Source organism: Muntiacus reevesi, chromosome 1 (genome assembly GCF_963930625.1).
Source record: "Muntiacus reevesi chromosome 1, mMunRee1.1, whole genome shotgun sequence".
Lineage (NCBI taxonomy): Eukaryota > Metazoa > Chordata > Mammalia > Artiodactyla > Cervidae > Muntiacus > Muntiacus reevesi.
The window spans coordinates 228,691,975-228,715,494 of NC_089249.1; the positions used below are offsets into that span (position 1 = coordinate 228,691,975).

A 23,520-nucleotide genomic window follows, 5' to 3' on the forward strand; every position below is an offset into this window, starting at 1 on the left:
TTCAGTTCAATCTCTTTTGAATAACCAATGGCATTTTTCATGGAACTAGAACAAAACAAATTTCAAATTTTGGAAACACAAAAGACCTCAAATAGCTGAAACAATCTTGAGAAAGAAGACTGGAGCTAGAGGAATCACACTTCCGACTTCAGACTGTACTACAAAGCTACAGTAATCAAAAATAGTATGGTGGTTGCACACACAGAAAAAAGCATATGGATCAGTGTAACAGGGTAGCAAGCCCAGAGATAAACTTACAGTCAATTAATCTACTGCAAACGGAGCAAGAATATACAGTGGAGAAAAGTGAGTGATACTGGGAAAACTGAACAGGTCTATATAAATGAATGAAATCAGAACATTTTTTCACACCATTTATAAAAATGAACTCAGAGATCTAAATGTAAGACCAAATACTCTAAAATTCCTAAGGAGAAAATGTAGAACACTGGCACAAATTGCAGCAATATTTTTTGGATCCATCACTTAGTGATGGACAAACAAATGGGTCATAATTACTTAAAATTTTTTGCATAGCAAAGGAAACTGTAAACAAAACAAGAAGACAACCTGTGGAATACAATATATTTGCAAAATGATGCAACCAACAAGGAATTAATTTCCAAAATAAACAGCTCATACAGCTAGTTATTAAAGAAATGCAAATCAGAACTACAATGTGGTATTATCTCACACTGGTGAGAATGGCCATCATTAAAAAGTTTACAAATATGGGTGCTCGCGGGAGCCCTTGCGCGCTTTTCCTTCCCCCTGAAAAAAAAGAAGAAAAAAAAAAAAGTTTACAAATAATAAATGCTGGAGAGGGTATGGAGAAAAAGGAACCCTCCTGCTCTGTTGGTGGAAATCTAATTGGTATAGCCACTATGGAGAACAGTATGGAGGTTTCTTAAAAAACTAAAAATATGAGTTGCCATATGATTCAGCAGTCCCACTCCAGGCATTTATCTGGAGAAAACTCTAATTTGAAAAGATATATGCAGCCCACTGTTCACAGCAGCACTACTTAACAATAGCCAAGACATGGAAGCAACTTATGTGCTCCAGAGGGAGACCTAAGTCAGTGACTCTAGTAGGTATTCTTATATGTAACCAGGGTGGCAGAATATACAATTAAGATTTAAAATGGTAGGTCTCCAAATGCTTTTTGTTAATTAAATTAATATGGGGGCCTTTTTATAGAACCTTTGTTGAAAATACTAGGACTGATCTTAGTGATTCAAAGTAACTTTCTCCTTAGCTACTTAATCCATAAAAAAATGAGTTGGCAGAAGTTAAGAGGAATTTTTCTCAGTACTAATGAGTAATCTAAAAAGGAGAGCCTCAGCAATACCTATCCTTTATTTTTAATCCCTAGTAAACAGACTGCTCTTTGTAGCTTCAGCTCCAGTGAGGGGCAAGCCAACCATAGGGGCAGTTCTCATACAGATGGTCAGAAGGAATTTAAGGGTTTGGGCTGACATCCCAGTGGATTTTTGTGTGGCTTTCTAGTCTTCACATTACCTCCTTGCATCAAGAGTTAGCTGGTTTGAGTTGCTCATGTATAATCCCATTGACAGCTTCCCTTAGTTTGCTCAGATCCTAGTGTGAATGTTAAGTGCTTAGTAACTTGCTTAGAAGTGAAAACTGGGTTTTTGATCTTTGTGTTGTACTTAGTGGCATCACCTTTGAAACAGAACATGCACCGTTTTTTGCAGTTTGAAGAGAAAATTTCCTTAGTAAACAAGTTTATGATTTATTGGGATTATCCCTAGAGTTTGTAATCAAGCTTGGGACTTTCAGCATACATTTTCTTTATTTATTGAGGTACCAGTAATTCTAAAGATCTACACATGAGAACTCATGGCAATTTTTTTCTCACTGGAAAAAACTAGCATTTCCTAATTTGAGTATTATCTACTTTTAAGTTTACTGTTCTGCTCTATACCAGTTCTATAAAAGAAGTATATTACAGATATTTGTATTGGGGAAATGATATAATCAAAGAATTGAATCTTGTGGTTCTTTTTTACCCTTTGAGGTAAGGAAGTGCCTGTTTAAAAGTGAAACTTTTGGCCTTGTCAAGAATTTTGTCTCCCTGACATGAATTTTTAAGACATTTTAGCCCAAATACTTTGTTGTTGAGCACCTTATCAGTGTTCTACACCATGCTACTCATTTTTGCTATTCTCAGAGTCCAACTTAATTTAGATTCCTCATCCTGCCCAGGACTCATCATGTTTCATAAATGAACTGAGATTACATGGGGAATAATATGTTGTTATGGTGTAGGTATACTGTAGATATTGCTTGATGGTGACTTTTTGTTGTTCTTTTTTCAGTGTTCCATTGGCAAGCTACAATAATGGGGCCAGTAAGTATTCAGATTAATTTCAGAATAAATAGTTTAGGTAATTCACTCATTTTAACCCAACTTTTTTTGTTATCAACAGAATGACAGTCCCTATCAGGGTGGAGTATTTTTCTTGACAATTCATTTCCCAACAGATTACCCCTTCAAACCACCTAAGGTAACTGGGATATGCAAATTGTTTTTTTATCTACTTTCTGCAATGCTTATGAAACCATTTATAAGAAGTTTTCCTTGTTTTGATAGGTTGCATTTACAACAAGAATTTATCATCCAAATATTAACAGTAATGGCAGCATTTGTCTTGATATTCTTCGGTCACAGTGGTCTCCAGCACTAACTATTTCAAAAGGTAATGGAATGGATATTTGATATCAAAATAAAGCCAACTATTTTTTTGTGTGTTTGTGTCTTTTTTAGGTTACTTATTCTTGAAAGGGCTAGTCAAATTCCTTTTTAAGAGAATGTAGCAATCTCCCTTATTCTTGATCTGGGGTTTAGAGCCACTAGAGAGAGTTGAATTTTTAAGCATATATGTTTCTTGGTGCTGTGATTGCTCTCTGTCCATTGTTCTTGCTGTTCAGGCATAGATTAGAATATGGCCCTTGTGAATCCGTTTTTTTAAGAGCATGGTTAAAGTAGAAGCCAAGTAATGTCTTTCCGGCCTTGAGATTCATGAACGGAAAGGATAGATAGTGTTCAGGAATAGGAAAAAAGCAGCCCTTGTAGAAGAATGTTTGTACGATAATTATAGATAATAGTTTCTTAAAGGACAAAGTATAGATGAATTCATATTCACATCATTTAAGGTTTTACCTGTTCTTGTCTTTAGGTTTCTATCAAGAACAGAATCATCATCTAAGATAATCAATTTAATGTATGTTTTTATGTGAGCATCTTAGTCTGTGGTATATTGCTGCCTGCACACTGTGTTTGAAAATATGTAGAGAAAGTTGGTTATTAACTTTGTGATGAAAGATCCAGTAGTTCTTTTAAATAAGACCTAATTGTATGAGTAGATTGGAGATTTTTTTATATCTCTGAACTGAATATTATCTTACTTGTTGATTTGAAATTGTATAACCTCTCAACGTCATACTCAAATGAAATCATAAGAGGATTAAATGTTGTCAAAATGCAGTACAATAGGCTACAAGTATGATAATGGGCCCATCACTTCATTGGAAATAGATGGGGAGACAGTAGAAACAGTGTCAGACTTTATTTTTTTAGGCTCCAAAATCACTGCGGATGGTGACTGCAGCCATGAAATTAAAAGACCCTTACTCCTTGGAAGGAAAGTTATGACCAACCTAGATAGCATATTAAAAAGAAGAGATATTACTTTGCCAACAAAGGTCCATCTGGTCAAGGCTGTTGTTTTTCCAGTGGTCATGTATGGATGTGAGAGTTGGACTGTGAAGAAAGCTGAGCTCTGAAAAATTGATGCTTTTGAATTGTGGTGTTGGAGAAGACTCTTGAGAGTCCCTTGGACTGCAAGGAGATCCAGCCAATCCATCCTAAAGGAGCTCAGTCCTGGGTGTTCATTGGAAGGACTGATGCTGAAGCTGAAACTCCAGTACTTTGGCCACCTCATGCGAAGAGTTGACTCATTGGAAAAGACCCTGATGTTGGGGGGAATTGGGAGCAGGAGGAGAAGGGGATGACAGAGGATGAGATGGCTGGATGGCATCACTGACTCAATGGGCATGAGTTTGAGTAAACCCCAGGAGTTGGTGATGGACAGGGAGGTCTGGCGTGCTGCGATTCATGGGGTCACAAAGAGTTGGACACAACTGAGCGACTGAGCTGAACTGACTGATGATAATGGGCTGATTAGATTGGGAAGATCCCTTGAAGAAGAGAATGGCAACCTACTCCACTGTTGTTCTTGCCTGGAGAATTCCAGGGATAAAGGAGCTTGGCAGACTTCAGTCCATGGAGTTGTGAAGAGTCCAGCATGACTGGGCAGCTGATGGACATGATACACACATGATAATGGACTGATACGTTTAACAGATATGAAGAACATATATAAATCAGTAAGAGGAAAAACCTAGATCCCAATAAATGAATGGAAGAAAGGAACAGAATAATCAGGGAGATACAAATTAAAATAAGTACTCATTCTTCACCATTTGGGGCTTCAGTAGTGGCTCAGATGGTAAAGAATCTGCCTACAATGTGGGAGAACCGGGTTTAGTTCCTGGATCAGAAAGATCCTCCGGAGAAAGGAATGCCTACCCACTCCAGTGTTCTTGCCTAGAAAATCCCACAGACAGAGGAGCCTGGTGAACTACATACAAGTCCATGGGGTTGCAAAGAGTCAGACATGACTGAGCAACTAACATTTTCACTTCACCTTTTTAATTAACAAAGATCTTTTAAAAAGGAAACTAAACATTTTTTCTTTTTAAAAGAAAAAGTACATTGAAGTACTTTGTGAAGTAAGTACATTGGAATGATTGTTTATATATGCTACAGATAGATTTGTTTAGTCTGTCTGTATGTATTAGGAGATAAGGGATTTAATCATTAATATTAACACCCTTTGACGCAGTAATTCTAGGCTCATTCCTTTGTACTAAGAAAACAAACCCAACTGCTAAAATCTCTCTGTGCATCTGCAACAATGTTATTTCTGAAAATTAGAAATGACATATAGGTTCAACAATAGAAAAAACACTTTCGGTTCTGGCACATGCATTTAAAAGAATATTGATCCTTACGAATACTGTGGAAAATGGGAAAATACAGTGTTTGAAAAAAGCAGAAAAGAGATAAAATGTTATACACTGTAACTTGCATTGTATAGAAAGTATATTAAATAGCTAGAAAGAAATAGTTTGGGTATTTGAGGCTAAAATTTGGTACATGAAATTTTTTTTTCCTATCTACTTAAATTTTATCATTTCTTTAATGCATATATTTAGACAGGAGGCAACATAGTTTCATGGTAAAGAACATAGATTCTGGATGCAACTGCCTGTGTTAGGATCTCAGCTCCATATTTTATTGGTTGAGATTTGAGACGGATTAGCTTCTGTGTTCCACACTGTTTTCATCTATAGAGTAGGGGTGATAAAAACTATTTCACTATTATTCTGGAGATTAGAAAGCAAAAATGCATAGTTAACTGATTCCTTGTAAGCACCCAAATAACTGGGATAAAGGCACTGTTGTAAAAAGTATCAGATATTTGTCATGTTACAATTATGGTAACACTTGTATACCCTTCCACAGTAATTTTTTAGAGGCACAAAAATTCTGAGGCTTTAAATTAAGATTTCTGGAGTCCTAGGCAAAATATAAAAGTTGTGACTGAAATAATTTTACAGATAAGTGGCCCTTTTTGTTTTTGTAGGCCTCCGTGGCATTCAACGGTCCTTGTGAAAGTATTCATATGCCTGTTGTTCTTGTGATTTCCTGACCTGTTTGCTCTTACTTTATCAAGTAACTGTGGAGATATAAATCTAGATATAAGAGAGGTGGGACTCTGTATGTGTGTGGGTTGAGTGGGTGGATGGTGGTAGTGGGGGAGTCTGGATAGCTGAAATTGTTACCGTAGCTTTTCTTTCTTCCCTTCTGTGCCTAGTGGTGGTGTGTTTTGTTTTCTTTTGTTTTTCAATTATTCTGAGTCATAAGGGCTGTTAATTTATTTGACTTGATATGTTCTGTCTGATAGCTATCTTTTAAAATAACTACAGTACCATTTTGTTGAATTTTGTTTTATCAGCATACCTTTAGTGTTTTATTTATTTATTTATTTATTTTTCCTTTAGTGTTTTAAAGACTTTTTTGTAAAGTAAAGTATGGGCAAGGATTGCTGTGAAAGACCCAAATGCTATGTATGATATAATTATTCTTTAACATATTCTGTTTTTAGGGGCAATAATCTAGACCCAAAATGCCCTCTCTTTGTGTATATAGGTAAGGGACCTAAATATACAGAAAACTTGAAGCAGGTTAACTGTATCATAAAGCTACTTGATTATATGGTTTTAGAATTGGAAGTGACTCTGAGTTATGACACTAATGAAAATGGTTATGTACTGATGAAGAATATATATGTAAGTGAAAATTCAGTTACTTTAGTAAAGAGTCTCTACAAGCTGTAGAAATAGAAGTTACTCTCTTTATGGAGAAAGAAAGTATAGTATATTATAAGCCAAAATCAATTTTCTACTAATTAAAGGAACTAAGTAGTGTACTAAAAATCCTTTCACTAGATCCAGATAACCATCATCCTACCTTCCTTTCCTGGAAAGAAAGTGAGGAAAGTTGTTTACTTAAAGCTTATCTTTTTAAAATGATGCAAATGAACTTATTTACAAAACAAATAGATTCACAGACAGAGAAAACAGATTTATGGTTGACAGGGAAAGGGGGATGGGGAAGGATAAATCAGTAGGAGTTTGGGATTAATAGTTATACACACTACTATATGTATAAAATAAACAAGGACCTACTATATAGCACAGGAAACTATATTCAGTAACTATATTCAGTATCTTGTAATAACCTGTAATACGAAAGGATCTGAAAACAAATGTATAACTGAATCACTTTGCTGTATACCTGAAACTAACACACAACACTGTAAATAAACTATACTTCAATTAAAAAAAAGAAATCTCTTTAAAGTTGCCTGTTTTAAATAGTTGGACAATAAGTAAAGGGAACTTATACTAATTTGGTAGTGTATCTAATTTTAGGTGAAGAGTCAGTTGTATTCTTGCCAGCTTGATAGGTCAGACAAGTTTCTTCTGTAGTCAATAATTTCATGAACAATCAAAAATCTATAACTCCCTGTTGTCATTTCCAGGAAATACATGAAATCTTTCCTAATTGCTGTTAGAATATTCTGTGCTTGAAGAGGGCATCAGGTGATACACCTGACAATGGGAAGAGAAGATGTTTTGGGAATGCCATCTGCCAGAATTGTGGGCAACAGGAATGAAGAGTCAGAAAACATCTTTCCTGATGTTTTTTATTTTCCATATACTCTTAAGGCAAGGAAATAGCTTTTTTGTTAACAACTGAATGATAAAGGGCATGTAAACTTTCTTTATCTCTCAGAAGCCCTTGATCTCTGTAGGATAGATTTGATGGGAAAATGAATAAATTCCTTTTCCTGCTGAATTGATGTTTTAGGAGTACAGTGGGCTCTGAATTATTGTCTCTTGCTACAGAACATTAGAGAGAAATAAGATAGCTGAGTTCTGTTAACGTCAGAATAGGAGGATTGGAATTTATTTTGGTATGTCAGAGGCCACTGGATTTAATATAATTAGTGGCTTCGGCCTCCTCTTTGCTTTCAATAAAGGAATATGTAAGTTAACAAATTTAAACAGAGAAAATTGTACTATTGAGATTTGTCTGCCACATTTCAGGTTGTCGTTGAGGAAATGACTGAGATGAGATTTTAAATTGTTACTGAAGATAATTTGAGACTTTTGTTTGAGATATGTCATATCATCTGTAATAGTTGTGGCCAACCCCACTTGGGGACAAGTACCGGCCTCTGTGTTTTTAAACTAAATTGTTTTCAACTAAAAATGAAACAAATCTATTGCATCTGAATATGGTAACTGCCATCAAGAAAGCAATAATTGTTGGATTTCATAGTTGTCATTTCTTACTAAGAGCATTCAGTAGTGTGGTTGTCTTTAGAATTTGAAAACCATTTATCCCTGAACATGGGCTTCTAAAAATCGAAATGTATAAGCTGGGGAAAGTCTTATTGGTCTAGGATTTGAAAGACCTGTATTCTATTAATAATTCCACTCTGATTACTCACTAACCAGGGAAATGGGGCAAGACAGTTCACCAGCCTGGGCCAGCTTCCTTACTGGTTCAAGCTTAGAGAAGTCTTAGAATCTTTGTTAATTACTGTTACTGTAAACTTAGGTAGAGCTTACAAACCTGCTAGATATTACAATAAATAGGGTCTTAGAGTTTTCTCTTGTGTTGGCATCTCATATTTCTTTCAGCCTTTTTGCTTTTATCCTCTACTAATTTATATGTTTTTTTCATTCTAGTACTTTTGTCCATCTGTTCTCTGTTGTGTGATCCCAATCCAGATGATCCTTTAGTGCCTGAGATTGCTCGGATCTACAAAACAGATAGAGAAAAGTAAGTATGGTCTCCAGACAGAAGAGCGTCTGATAGGGTGGAGGAGATGTTTGTGTCTAAGGTCTGAGTATGGGTCAGACACTTAAAACGAAGTCCTAATATACTCAGTTGGGGACAGGAAAGAACAGTATTTGCATCAGGTATCATTATAAGTAGATGATTTTATCTCTGTTTTGTATGATTCCTACTGTCTAGAAGAACTTTTCTACAGTTTATTTTCCAACAGCTTTATGTCTTCTTGGTTTTTGACATGTAAAGATTTTGCATCAAGAGCCCAGTTGTCTTAGGTAGGTATTTATAAATTAATGGGAAAGAGAATTGATGTTCTACCATTAGGAATAATCTAAAAAAGAAAGTAAATGCTACAAGACCCAAAAGGCCCAAATTTCCTTTAAAATAAAACTTGCAGAATTTGCACATTTTAGAATTGTATTATGAATTATTGAAAATGGTCAGGGTATCAAAAGATATAGTAAATGAAATGTTGTAATCTTTTGTTTGTTTTGCATATTATTCAATAAGATTGTGAAGGAGATAGATGGGGAAAATGATTCATTTTCAAAAGTTAAAATATAAAAGATTAAACAATTATTTGAATTATTGGTTAGAGAGGCATATAGATAAGATATTTTTTTAAAGGAGCTGCAATAAGAATGGGGTATTCTAACAGCAGTTGGGTCTTAGTTTTTTTTCTATTTCTGAATCTACATAATATCTATAAGGATTAAAGATCCTTTGCCCTGCTTATTTTATTACTGGAATGTTCTTCTGAAGCAATAAACCCATTCATTTTAGCAACCAAATTGTTAAAATAAGTTCTGCCAGAACTGGTTGTTTTATTGATGCAGGAAAAGTATTATGTCAATTTGATCATTTTTATGTGATTTCAAGAACCATATAATATATAATTATATTGTTTAAAGAACTCAACATAAGTAAAACAAGGGTTGAAAATCATCTCAGAAATAGGTCAATGAAGTAGAGACTGAAGATATGCCAGCAAATGCTGAAATTTAATTAGAATCCTATATAGCGTTTATAGAATATTTCTAATGTTTATTAGAAATTTGGAGTAGGAAGATGGCTTCACTTGAAGTTCTATAAGTTCTTCCCCTCAAGTTACTAGATGGATAATGAATGAACTCTGTTGCTTTCTGACTGACTCCTCACCTGTGTTAAGCCAAGCTTCTCTTTGTGTGTACAGGTACAACAGAATAGCTCGGGAATGGACTCAGAAGTATGCGATGTAATTAAAGAAATTATTGGATAACCTCTACAAATAAAGATAGGGGAACTCTGAAAGAGAAAGTCCTTTTGATTTCCATTTGACTGCTTTCTATGAGCCCACGCCTCATCTTCCCCTGTGCACATGTTTACCTGATACAGCAGTGCTGCGTGTTGTACATACTTGGAACAACAAACTAGAAATACTGTACTTCTGTACCAACATTGCCTCCTAGCAGAGAAGTGTGTGTGTGACAAGCCAGTTCTCCAGGCATAACCTAGATGTGAGACTAAAAGCTTTCCTTATTGACTTAAATTTGGATAACGGCAAGGTGAGGGGTGGTGGGTATGGTGTGTTCTCGGATGGGGAAGAAAAGCTCCACTGACCTGTAGGAGATTGTTTTTTAAGTGAAATCCTATTAAACTCAAAACAGTTACGAAAAGCAAGGTGAAAAACATGAAGCTGTTTCTGTATTCCTTTTATTCCGAAGGACTTACGTCTTAGGTGAAAGTTATGACGAACCAGATTAAACTCTACCCACATCCTGTATTTTAAGGTCTAAGTTTAACTGGTCAACATTTAAATGGATTGGAGCTATTAGTAAGTAACGTGTGATGGGCTTTGCTCCCAACTCTTTTACATCTCCCCACCCTTCAACCTTCATCTTTCAACCCCTCTTTCTCTCTTCCATATTCTTTGGTTTGTATGTGGTTTCTCAGTTAATACATAGCTAATAGCTCTTATTTTTCTTATGTTTTTAACTGCTTAGGTCTATCTGGATGTAAGGGTGAAAATTCATTTGATGGAAATACTTGTGTATATTTAAAGACCCAGTTGCTCCTCTGGAGCTTGTACGTTCAAGAATGATTAATCTGTGTAATAAACTGATTACTACAGTCATTACATATAATTTGTGTGAATAGGCTTTTTGATTTTAAGAACTTTGTCTAGCTGAGATTAGTGGTGGATTTTCTCCCACCTCTGAAATGTTTTCACTTATACTGGTTGCATTTCAAAATCATGAAACAATTCCAGTTTACATAGTAAAAAGTATATCTTGAAAGTAATTTTATTGAACAAAATAAACACATAAGCTTAAAAGAATTTCCATGAAACATGCAGTATTCCAGGAACATGACTGTTACATAAAAAATTTGCTTTATATTGAAATTAAGCTGAATTTCACCAAAACCTTGTGACATTCCTTTGGTACATAGGACACAAAACAAAGGCATTGCTGTTTGGTAAGTTAAGCTTCTGTGATTGTGATTGTAAAAGAGCGACATTGACCAAACCTGGGAAACTTGAGCACAATCTTGTATTGGAGAGTCTACATAATTACTTTGCACTAACATTGCAGGATGTTCATCCAATTTTAAATTGTACTGTATGTGGCTTTTTGAAGTCTTCCCTTGACGCTAGTAAAATGTAGTTTGAAACTTGTAAACAACTGTGTTTGCCAGAAACATCATTCATGTGAACTAGGCAAGTTACCGTTTTTCCCCCTACTTCTCCTAATCTAATTGTAAACCAGGCTAGCCTGAAAGCCATGGCTGATGCTCCCTAGCTGTCAGGTTCTTTCAAATGCATCTTTACACTCTTGCACAAAAATTGAGGAATAAATGTCCACTGCTTTTGGTTTAAAACTTGTTTAAGTTGTCTTATCTCTCAGTGTCACTATATCTCAGAACTAAAGTATGATACTCCAAACCTTTTAAAGTGCTGCATTTTAGCTGCTGGCTACTTATTAGTATTTCTAGTATCCTTGACTTTGCAAAGAAGGTTTGACTGTTAATAGTTGTGGGTAAAGGAGTTAGAATTGAGCTCTAACCTAGAATTACCCTCATTCTCAGTATCATGGGTAAGTGGGAATTCAATTTTTGACTGTTGACCATGAATTAGTTGCGCAGATCCTGAAAGCCTCATTCTTTGGTCATCTTAGAGACCAGCCAGCTTATTACCATTTATTAGGCCATAACATAGATATTTTTACAAGAGTACTTTTAAGTCAAGTGCTAAAGTAAAAGTCATCATCCTGGTGTTCAGGTGCTAAATGAAACATTAGGCCTTTGAATGCAATTGGTCTTGCTCATTTGAGGTTGGAACATATATTATCAAGTTTGGTTGTGTATTCCTTGGCCAGAATGAAGTCTCAGTGAGGGAGGCCATCTTCCCCACTCACAAAAAAAGCGTGTCATTTGGGATGGGTCTCATCTGGGATCACGTTGCTTTTTATAGAGCTGTCTCTAGTTTTTATCACAAAAGCTTGTTTGCAGTAGATTTGATTATCTTGGTGAGGCATTGGTTACAAGGGAATGTCAAGTGTATGGGTTGCTTTGCTTTTTTTTTTTTTAATTGAAATATAGTTCGTTTACAATGTTGTGTTAGTTTCAGGTATTCAGCAAAGTGATTCAGTTGTACATATATATTTATTTTTTCAGATTCTTTTCCCTTACAGGTTATTATAAAATATTGAGTATAGTTCCCAGTGCTATATAATAGGTCCTTGTTGGTTATCTGTTTTTTGATGTAGTGGTGTGTATATGTTAATTGCTTTGCTTCTCAACAACATGGAGCGCTTGATCAAGTTATGGTTGAAGCAGTCTCTTTCAGTAAAACTACATGATTTCAGATACTCACATACTCTGTTACTGGCCAGTGGCCATTGTTCCCTAGTTTCTACATTTTGGGTAATGTAAAGATTTGAAAAGAGGACTGTTGGGTAGGGGAGTGGCAGGGAGGTCTATAAGAGAGAAGGATATGGTGGTCAAAGAGAGGAGTCCATGTTCTCTGCACTAACTTAGCAGATGAAGCATTCCTTTTCTGCTTCCAGCAACTATAGTATTCCACTTTTCCAATCATTCCTCTTTGCCTCAACAAGTTATTTTGAGCCCTATTGTGAGGAGAAATGAATTATTTCTAAACTACAGTTGGAGAGCCTATAAACCACCCCTTGACGGCAGTTAAAGTGAAACTGGCCTTGTCTGATGTGCTGTATCATACCCCTTAACAAATCCAGGGGGTAGGTTTTAGTGGAAGAACTTTCTTCAGTTCCTAGGTCTTCTGAATTATGAACACATCTTTCCTTCCTTCCTACTTAGGAACAGCATCTTTGTTACCCCTGCAGAAAATTGTCAGTCATGTTAGGAACCCGTCTCCTTTTGATTCCATTTATGAAACGGTCTTTAAGTGATGGGTTGTTACAGTGAGTGTGGTGTTATATAAGAGAAAGCAGATTTTTTTTTTTTTAATTTAATGAGGCAAAACACAAATGCTGACTTGACATAATATTCACATAAAGCTTTTTCTCTTACGTTGTTAATAGATTTGTAAATCCAGGGGAACTATTACAATCACTATATAAAACATTATATTAGCATTTCAAAAGTTTTTTCTAACCCATTTCTTCTTTGTAGTCTAAAACATCTTCGTTATATGTGATAAGATAGAGCCACAAGAAGTTAGAGGTATCCAGGACCAGTCCAACTTTCAGCCAGTCAGTTTGTCATGTGGTAGCTCCCAAACATAGAACTTTGAACGTGCTAAAAAGCCACTCAGGATCCTGGCTGGGCCAGCAGCCTGGAGAAGTGTGGAGAAAGCAGATTTTTAATATGAGGATAACTATGAAGGCAGCAGTCTATCAGAACATACATTCATATCCACCCAAGAAGAGAAATAGACTTCCTTTGGGACACTCCTAGAGCCTGTTTCCTATTTCCTTATTACTTTTGTGTGTGCTTAGATGAAAAGTGGCTCTGAGTTCTCAGTACCAAATAAAAGCCTTCCTTAAAAACCTTTTCCTAACCTTAGCCCCAGCTTTTCCTAACCTAACCCCCAGCCTTACTCGATCTTCCCAACCCAGGGATTGAACCCAGGTCTCCCTCATTGCAGATGGATTCTTTACCAACTGAGCCACAGGGGAAGCCCCCAGCTGATCTAAGTGGCTGCCTCTGAGTATTTCCAGGCCAGTTCCTGGGATGGGCTTAGAAATAATGAAAACTGGCCATGGGATCACTTTGTTAGAGTGACCCCAAAACAAATACATTCCCCCATTATTGCCATATTTTACCCTAATCAATATAAGTGGGAAAACTCAAAGATTGAGACTAACTATACAACTTTTAAGGCCTTTGGGCTTCAGTGTAACACATTCACCAGCCAGCTTTGCCTTTTCTCAGTGCCTGTTCCTGGGCTGGTTAAAGAAGAGGTAGAGTCGGACATTTCTGTGACAAGTGATTGCTTTTCATCTTTGAATTTTTTGTGGAGCTGTATCTTAACCAGAGCAAACGTCAGATGCCTGCCTTCAAACTGCCTCTCATCAGATGAAGAACTATATGAAGGTCTTATCACCAGAATAGCAGTTTAATAGTTTTCCGCTGTGTGGGGGTTTGTTTGTTTTTAATGGTCCAACGTGAGTTGTTAGTAGAATGGCCTTTTCCAGGGCTGGGGTTCCGGATAACCTGACAGTGCACACTGAAAACAAATGGTTGATCACTTTTGGAAAAGTGAAGAAAAAAGTTATTAAGTGCCCAGATCAGGCCTCCGGTGACTGATGTCCAAAGAAGAGCAGTGCCCGCTTCAGTCAGTGTGCTGTGTTCCTTTTCAGACTTCTCCAAGGATATGAGCGGAGACAGCAGCCATTTCCCCAGGCACCTTGCTTCTTGCCCTGAGACACTTGTTCTCCTATTTGAATTTCTTCCTAAATACTTATGAATCTTGACTCTTAAAGGATACTCCCCTACCATAAATTGTAGGGCCTCTTAGAGAACAAGAGTTACAAGTAGGGAGGGTTTGGCGAGCTTTTTCACCCTTGATTTTCCATAGGAAATGAAGGTAGCTGTGGAAGCTCCACAGCTGCTGCTGCTTAGACCATCTGACTTGGAGGTTTCTAGAAACAGTACACAAATACAACCTGATAATTGGGCTCCAGAGCCAGCTCAGGGGTGAGAGATGTTCCATGCTTGAGTTAGCAAATCTAGGTTAACTCCCTGACAGCAGGGGCATGGGATCTTCCTCCAGCTAATTGAGGGGTAGTACTGGTTCTTCTGTGCAGTGTCCCCTCTACCTATATTCTACATCTCTGCTGTCTTTGAAAGGTGTGGCTGCTTGCAGGGTGTTGAAGTAAAAGTTGGGAGCTGGCATTTCAAAGGTGCCCAGGACTTTCAGTCACCTGCTGCAGTGTAACAGAAGGAACCAGGGGAACAAAGGCTTTCTGAAACCTGCCAGAGAAGTTGAGCTTTCTCAAAGGATGGCTCTGGGTCATCTAAGTCTGGCCCTTCTTTGGAGGGGACAAAGGGCATAAGACAAAGAGTAAGGGGGAGGTTCTAGTGCATTGTAAAAGGTTATGGGGTGGGTACTGTTTTTAACTTCTCATAGAAGTTTTTAACTTCTAATGGATAGAAAGGATACTTGAAGTTTTGGGTGTAAATTTTGGGAAGAATTTGGCAGAATTCCTTTGTGATTTCTCCTCTTAACACCATCCCTGGGTTCTTCCCTGCTTATCCTGTCCCCTGCCACCCTTTGACTTTAACCGACAGTTGGGTAGGTTTAAGTTTCTATGCCCTCAGATGGAGGAGGTGACTGGGAGGAGGTAACTGAAAGGGGCTTTTTCTTGGGTAGAGAGTGAGCTGTTGAGCTGTGTCTGAGTGGATGCTAGTACCTGAGTTGCCAGCAGAGGGCAGTGGTGACCTATAGCTGTAACAATCATGAAGTGGGTGGTCAGTAAATCTGCTTGGACAGAACCTGGAAGGGGCTTTTGTTGGGCTGGGGAGGCCTGTTTGGGCTTGGCTTTGTTTACAGATTATCCAGAACTGGGTAGCCGGTGCCTAGCTCAGTTACGCTCCACCATAGCCTTAATCACAGTAAGGAAACAGGTTAGTGTTCTAGCCCAAGGTCTGCCAGAAGTATCAAGCCACCGTTTCCCCTCAGCATTGGTATAGTAGCCATGTGCATGTGTGTGGACAGGTTCGTAGGGACCAGGCCAGGGCCTTTGCCACCTAGCTTTAGATTGCATGGGCACAAAGACCTGTTACTTTATGTGAACAAAGGACCCCATATTTCTAGTCCTTCTCTGCCTGGTGCCTACCATTAACCTTTCCCCAAAGATTAGGCAGTCCATATGACTCGCCAACTAGTCTTGCCTGCCTACTTACTCTGGGCAACCAGGACATGACTTCATACATGAGGGATGGAGGCTGAGGACAGGAGGAACAGAGCTGGGAGTGGTAATAAGACCTGGGAAATGTTACTCCCTTGTCCTTTTCAATCTTATCTTGTGTTTGGGGGCCCCACACTCCCCAGTCTTTCAGCCCAACAGCTGTGAGCCTCCAGGGCCACTACCCGGAAGCCAGCTGCCTCTTCTTGGGGAATTCTTTGAAATTCCAGGCTTGGCCATCTGGGTATGCAAATATCTCCAGATTTGCTGAGCCCGCCAAGTGGCTGCACCCCAGGCAGAGCTGTGAGAATTTAACTGCTACTACCCCCAGATGGGGAAAACTGCCTAGGGGCTCTTGGTGCATGGAACCTTTGCTTTTACCTATTGAGAGACTCTTAAGGGTGGTAAAGGAAAAAAAAAGGGGGGGGGGGTAAAGAGAGGAGTCCTGGGGGCTCCCTAGGTCCTGCTTTAGTTACTAACTGTATAAGGAATTTTGCATCCAAAGGGTGAGTTGGGAGACCCTTGGAGTCCTCCTGGAGTGTGAAGCGCTCAGCCCTGGAATAAGGAGGGAAGCCTTGGGTCTGGTGTGGCTGAAAGGATGGGGGCTATCTGCAGGGAAAGCATCTGACTTCCTACCATGCTAGATCCAGGGAATAGAACTGGCTTAAGCAGCCCAGAGTAGGGCCAGCAGTCTGGCCCCCAGAATGCCTTGCTTTCTCCCAGGCCTCCCCCTGGGGCTGGTTATCTGGCTGTAGCAGGAGGAATGTGTGCTCTGAGTGGGGAAGGGGGGGGGGGGCAGGGTCAGGGCAGAAACCTGGGAATGTGGACTTACTGCCTGCCTCTGTCCCTGTTGGAGGGAGGGAGCCATGGAGAATGTGGCTGACAGGCCCCAGGCGTGGGAGAGTGTAGGCCTGCTTGTGTGTGTTTGTGCGGGAGGGGGCTGCTTATGTGTGTAGGAACTTGTGAGAGTGTGAGAGAATTGTGAGCATGGACATTCCTTAGTGTTTATGCATATGGGTGTGAGCCTAAACTGTGTAGCCTTTGAGAAACAGAAGTCAAATCCGGATTTGAATCACAGGCCCATGACACTTCAGTTGTATATTCTTGGGCAACAAATTTCTCTCTCTTTTGTTTGGTTTTCTCATCTAGAAAATGAGCACTTGACCCAACCTGGCCCATAGCAATGCTTGGTGGAAAATAGCCTTAACATATTAAAAGCTTGGGGCTGCACGTGAATGCTCCTGGATTCAGGGAAGTTGGCCTAGGTAGTTGCACATCTTTGCTGGACTCTTATACAAGCCAGAGGATTTTGAGCAGGACCATCTCCCAGGAAACCCAGGGACTTGGGGCATGTTGTCTGGGCCCCTTTCAGACCTATGCCTTACATACCCATTTGGGCAAGGCCTGCAAAAATTTACCTAAAAAACAGGCATTTAGATGGACATGCCTGGTCAGCCTGTGTGTCCCTGCACAGGGTCTGTGTCTGTTTCTTTTGGGGGACAAACGAGGGGTCCAGCTACCCTTTCTAGTGAATAAAAGCCTGGAATGGGATGCTTGGAAGAGCAGCCTCCAGCCACCTGGGAGTGGGGATGACGTGGAAGGAGGCCAGACCTCCCCTGCAACTGTTTCTCCATGCTGCCTGAAGGATGAGAATAAGGGATGAGAGGTAATTGTAGCCACTGCCCACAGCCCAGGATCCTTGCTTTCCCCATCCTAGGTCACAGGCTACCTAGTGGTTCTGCAGCTCTCTTAGAGAGTGCGTGCGTGTGTGTGTGTGTGTGTGTGTGTGTGTGTACACGTGTGCAGGAGGAAGGGAAAAAATACCCACAGCCCAGGGTCCTTGCTTTCCCCATCCTAGGTCACAGGCTACCTAGTGGTTCTGCAGCTCTCTTAGAGAGTGCGTGAGAGTGCGTGCGTGTGTGTGTGTGTGTGTGTGTGTGTGTGTGTACGTATGCAGGAGGAAGGGAAATACCTGCTCTGGAAGGGGAGCAGGTATTGGAATCTTGGATCAACTGGCAAGATTTGGGATCCAGGCACAGAGGTTCAGGGATTAGTCAGTTACACAGCCAGACGAGAATGTTTGAAGTCTCTCCTGATGAAACATTTAGGGGGTGCTCCCTGGCTGCAAGTGATTACTGGAAGCCCCTGGGAGGGCCCAGGCCTTAACTCGAGGAAATGAGGGCTCCAGTCCAGCTAGCCCTACAGCTGGAACCACAGGAGTGGCCTATTAGGGTGTGTTGAAGGATCTTGACCTTGTTCCTACATACATGTACCACTGGGAAATGGTGTTTGGGGATTGGGGGTTGGGTTTTTCAATCTGGGGCCAGTCCCCTTTCCTGATTTAGATTTTTTAATAGGGCTCTGGAGCTGATCCCTCTATTTCTATATGAGAAATGAAGCAATGGAGAGACTGATTTGCCGTGGTCTTGAAAGAATTTGTATGGGAGGTTCTGGGACCCTGTTGTAACAGTGTATCATTGTTGGGTGGGAGGCGCCCAGTGGTCTCAACCTTGTGAGAGTGGCAGGAAATGGGGCCAGTAACTGTGTACTAGTTGAGTTGTACCTGAAGAGAGATTGGAGGTGGTTTCCCGACCAAAGCCCCAGAGTGTGTGTGGCCAGTGTGCAGTGTACTAAGGGAATTGATATGTGTGAACACTATGTGAATGAGTACAGCAGTTTGAGTTTGTGATGCTTGGATTGTGTTTCCCAGGTGCATGTAATGGCTGAACTAGTTTTGTTGCTGAGATGAGTCAGATTTCTGGAGAGGGATGGACCTATCTGGAGAGAGGGATGTTATTAAGTAGTTATAATCATTATATTGCTATGACTTAATTAGTATACAGACATTAAAAATAATCCAGTACCCACTGTGTTTTGAATGCTTACCAGGTACTTGGCCCTGTACTAAGTGTCTAACCTGCAGTAAGTAGCTCATTGGTTCTGTAAGAACCCTCAGAGTTAATGCTGGTTTGCCTGTGCCACAATGTTTATTTTCCCATGTTATATTCATATTGGGGGATGGGATTCAGTTGCATCTGTTGTTTTAGTTGCTGAAATGCAACTTGTGGCAGTGTAGGGCCCTGTTGTATACCTAGGCTCTATCCTTTCGGGTTGCCAATATGGGGCACTGTTGTTTCTTAGTTTTAAGACCCAGTTTGACAATGTTCTTTGAGGTGATAGTGTATAATGTGGCTGTGTGACTTTTTTGCTTTGTTGTGTGACTTTGTTGTGCAGCCAGAGTATGTGACTCCCTTCTGTCATGTAGTTGAGACCAGCTAGTGGAATGTATGACTTTTGTGTCTTGGTGATAATTGTGGGTGTCTAGTGTAGGATCACCGGTTGTGGTGGTGGTGTGAACTGGTTGTGTGATACTGTGGCTGTATTGTTATTTGTGTGTGCTCGTGGGAACCATTTGTTTGACCCCTTGACCTCCTGCCATAACTTGTGTCAGACACTGTAGTAGTGTGCAATAACTCCATGTGGTGAGTGTGCTTCCTTGGTGGGGGCTGTGGCCCATAGTGACCCATTCCTGTACAGATTGTGTGTCCATGTGACCCAGTGTGCCGCTGAGTCCCTTTTGGGGTCTGCGTGTTATTTGACCTCAGCCGCGGATGCCCCCACCTCCGCCAGCCCCTCTGCCCCTCCCCCGCGCCGCCCGCCCGCGCCGTGCAGCGATCGATCGCCATTGATTGTCCCTGACGAGCTGCTCCACTTTCCAGCCAATGTCAGGAGGGGGGATCTCCGCCGCCCTGGCGGTGTCATTTCCACACACTCCCTGGGCTGCCGCCAGTGCGGGCGCCACTAAGAGCCGGCCTGGATCGCCCGGAGCGCGGAACGCGCCACCCACACCACTCCTGGACGCCCGACGGCGAGGCCTGACCAGCGGCCCCACCCCCACCCCCACCTCCGTCTGCCAGGCCTGCAGGCCTGCGGCCCTGCACCCAGACCCTCCTCCCTGGGTGGGTGGATGTTGTCGATACACCAGTTTGAGCTGGCCCCGGGGAGGGTGGGGGCACGCTGCTTTAGCCAGTGTGCTCGGGTGGGGGCGTGAGGGCCGTTTCCGGCGGGCGGAGGCGCCTGCGGGCCAACTTTGCCTCGGCCCAAACAGATGCTAATGATTTTCCGGGAGGCGCCGGTTATCTCTGGCCCCAGCCAGCCAGTGCTCGGGCCTGGGCCGGGCGGAGCTCCCCACCCTCCCCTTCACCCTTCTGACCCGCACCAAATGACCACCTGGCCCCAAGTGGACAGTGGGGGTCGCAGGCTGCCCGGGGCGCCCCCAGAGCTCTGGCTACAAGGGAATATTTGCTCCTGTTCACCCAAAATGCTGCTGCATCCTCCTCTGAGACCCTTCCCGACTCGGGTCTCTGCTCCTCAGCGCCCAGTCTGAATAGGGGAAACTGAGGCTCAGGAAAGCCCAATGCAAAGTCATGCTGACACAGCGCCTGCCGGGCTGAGTGGGTCATGTTCTTTCGAGGCCACCCTGTCGGGGTCGGGGACTCACAGCCTTCCTGGTCCCCCTTTGCCCAGGGGCCAGAGCCAGTTTCCAGGCTCCCCCGTGGAAGTGCTGACGTGGCTTTGGGCAGCTGTCTGGGGCCGGGAAGCGGGGCAGATGTCACAGCCCAGGGGAGGAGGCGGCTCCAAGGGGAGGGCGGGCAGGGCCTCTTGCCTGGTGAGACACGCCTCCTCCCCTAGCCTGGGGTTGTCTGGGGCTGGGGCACAGCCACTGGCCAGGCTGACCCGCCTCCAAGTGTAGCTCCAACACCTCTGTGTGGCAGCTGACAAGCGCTGTAACTTCTCTGGTCCTCTTCCTTCCCCGTGGAGGAATAGAACAGCACCTGCTTTGGATGAGTGTGAACCTCAGGTGAAAGCAGAGGTGTGCTAAGCCCCCAGTCCAGTGCTGGACACACTTTTCCCGCTCAACATGTGTTATTTATTATTACTGTTGTCATTGTAAGTGGGGATTTGGTGTGTCCAGAAGCAAAATCGAGTCCTGAGAGTGCCAGCTGGCTTCAGAGGTCATTCCAGCCAGCCTCCTGCCTTGGTGCCCCTGGCCTTCTGCATTTCTCATGCCTGTCTAGCTTTGTTTCTTCTCATTGAAGTGTCAGCCCCCCTCAGCTCTGCCTGCTGCCAAGCTGCCCCCACCCCCTCTTATCGGTGTGGTTCCCGCCTATCTGGCCACCACATTGGGTCCCTTGAGCAGCACAGCCCCCCTGGGAACAGCAATCGATGGGGCGGAACAGCCTCCCTGACAGATGGACCCACGGAGGCTGGGCTGCTTCAGCAGAGCTCCCTAGGAAACCAGAGACAGGAGCGGAGCCACCGTGGCTGCCTCCTAAATAGAAGTGGGAGGGGGCGGAGAGATGAGGAGGAGGCCAAAGCTTGCAGCCAGCCTCAGGCTGAGCCAGCCCCCTGGGGGTGGGCCTGGAGAGGTAGGGCAACCCCTAGGCTTTTCTATAGGCCCAGATCCTCTTGAGGGGAGGGCTCTGTAGAGCTCGCTTGATAGGTAGGATATGTCCAGAGTCCCTCTCTTGGGCAGGTGAAGTTTTGCCATGCACCCCCCTTCCTCCCCGCCCACCATGGGCACTTTTCCTAACAAGTCCAGAGGCTGGTGGGTAGGTGGGTAGGCAGGTGGCTTACCACATTCCTCAGGCCACAAGGAGCCTGTGAACCCAGAATGGCAGAAGGACCTTTTCTGCTCTGCCTGTGGGGAGTAAGAGATGATGAGCCTTGTGTGTGTATATGTGTGTGTGTGTGGAGGATGCCTCCTGTCTCCTACCAGACTCCCGGATTAGTCAGGGACTTCTTCCCAGGGTTTCTCAACCTCAGCATTAGTGACATTTTGGGCCATTTGATTCTTTGTTCTCTGCATTGTAAGATGCTTAGCGGCAGTTGTGACAACCAAAAATATCTCCAGATAGTACCCAGTGTCCCCTGGGAGGCAAAATCAGCTCAAGTTGAGAACTGCTGGTCTAACCTGAAGATCAGCCCCCTTGGTTGGAAGGTGTGGCTAGGACCTCATGGGGATGCCATGTATCCTCTTAAATAGTGAGCATAAGGGAGGTTTCCAGAAAGGCTCTGCCCCCAGCTGCGTCAGGCCCAGGAGGGTGGGAGATACCCTCCCCCACCTCCCCATGGCCCCAACTGCTAGGTTGGAGGGAACCGAGCTTGCCTGAGACGGCAGGGCTTTTGGCGTCACTGCTCAGCTGCACCAGGCTTGGTGCCAGCACCTTACTGCTGAGACTACATAGCGTGGGGGTGGGGGAGTGGGGGCGTTCATGGGGATACTCAGGCTGCCTGGGAGACCTTCTGTCCAGCCAGCTTGAGATGAAGGGCGCCAACATGGATGATCAGCCTCCTCCCTTCCCCTGGTGCCCTGGCAATGTCTCTGCTGCCTCCCTCTAGGCCTGTGTTGGTTTGGGAGTAGGTCTAGCAGGCCTGAGAGCCAGTGGGGGCTACTGCCTGGAGTAGGAGGATTGTGGACACAAGTCCAGTGGGCACAGCTGGGCCACCTGAGTGCTGAGCTCTCTCCTTTAGGAAAGGGAGAGAAGAATACTGTGTGGGCTGGCTAAATGGTACCTGAGTCCCCTCAACCCACAAGTCCTTGAGCCAGAGGATTGGGGAGGCGACTCCCTCTGAAGTCATTTACCTTTTCTTGCTCAAGCAGACAGGCAGACATTGAGGAAAGGGAAAAATCTTCTAGAACACAGTCTCACTGCTCGGAAGTCTCTACTTATGTCTAACCTACTTCCTTTCTTCCTGCAGTATGTGCCCTATCCTAGCTTGCGTGATTTAACCCCAGCAGAGTTGGGGCACAAGATTACAGGTTCTCTGGCCAGGGTGTGCCTTTATTCCTTGGGAGAAGCACCCCGCAGGAGAATTTTCAGTCGGAATAAAGGTCAATGGGTCCTGGTGTGGGTAGAGGGATGACGGTGCCTAAGTGGACTCAGCTAAGGGATGGAGAGAGGTATCAATGCTAGTTGACAGATCAGGGCCTACAGAGAGTAGGGTTGCCCCAAGACACATTGAACCCTAGAGCCTGCGGGGTTCTAGGGTGGGGAGGAGGAAGTGGCAGGGAGATGGGCAGTGACTTTGTAACCAGAGATGGCAAGCCAAGCGGTCTGAGGCGGCAGCTTGGAGCTGGAGTTTAAAATAGCGCCTCGGCCTGGCCAGGATCAGATTCAGGTTCACCCACAAGGCAGTGTGGCCACCACCATCCGGCTCGGGTTTCTTGCCTTCCCTGATGATTTAATGGAGGAGGTGGCTACCCAGGCAGGTAGGCCTAAGAAAAGGGGTCTAGGCACTGACACTTCAGTCCCCTGAGCAGGCTCTTGCCTGTCCTTTGTCCTCCACACCCACCCCCTTGGAACAGATTGCCTTCACGCCCTCCTTCCTCTTCAGTAAATATTTGACACCAACTGGGGACCAGATACTGGACAAAGCATGGAAGTGAGTTAGGTCTTGCCTTTTCTAAAGCCCATAAGTTTTGGTCCCCAGGAGGGGGAAGGTGATGAGTATTCCACAGAGACTATCCATGATGTCCTAGCCTCAATCCTGAAAGTCCTAGGCATGAGGAAGCAAGGGGCAGAAGGACCCCCATAGGCTGCAAGAGAGCAGAGTTGGACCTCAAAGAAGTCTTCT

General features: G+C 42.8%; 1 protein-coding gene across 1 annotated transcript in view; it reads left to right on the top strand.

The window, feature by feature from the left end:
• UBE2D2 (ubiquitin conjugating enzyme E2 D2) overlaps window positions 1-10,638 on the top strand; it is a 42,412-nt gene extending 31,774 nt beyond the window's left edge. Inside the window, exons 3-7 of the mRNA XM_065918678.1 lie at window positions 2,340-2,371; window positions 2,451-2,528; window positions 2,615-2,720; window positions 8,410-8,503; window positions 9,708-10,638. Coding sequence (XP_065774750.1) covers window positions 2,340-2,371; window positions 2,451-2,528; window positions 2,615-2,720; window positions 8,410-8,503; window positions 9,708-9,753 — 356 coding nt within the window. The 3' untranslated portion in view covers window positions 9,754-10,638. The remainder of the gene's footprint in view (window positions 1-2,339; window positions 2,372-2,450; window positions 2,529-2,614; window positions 2,721-8,409; window positions 8,504-9,707) is intronic.
• Window positions 10,639-23,520: the final 12,882 nt, after the last annotated feature.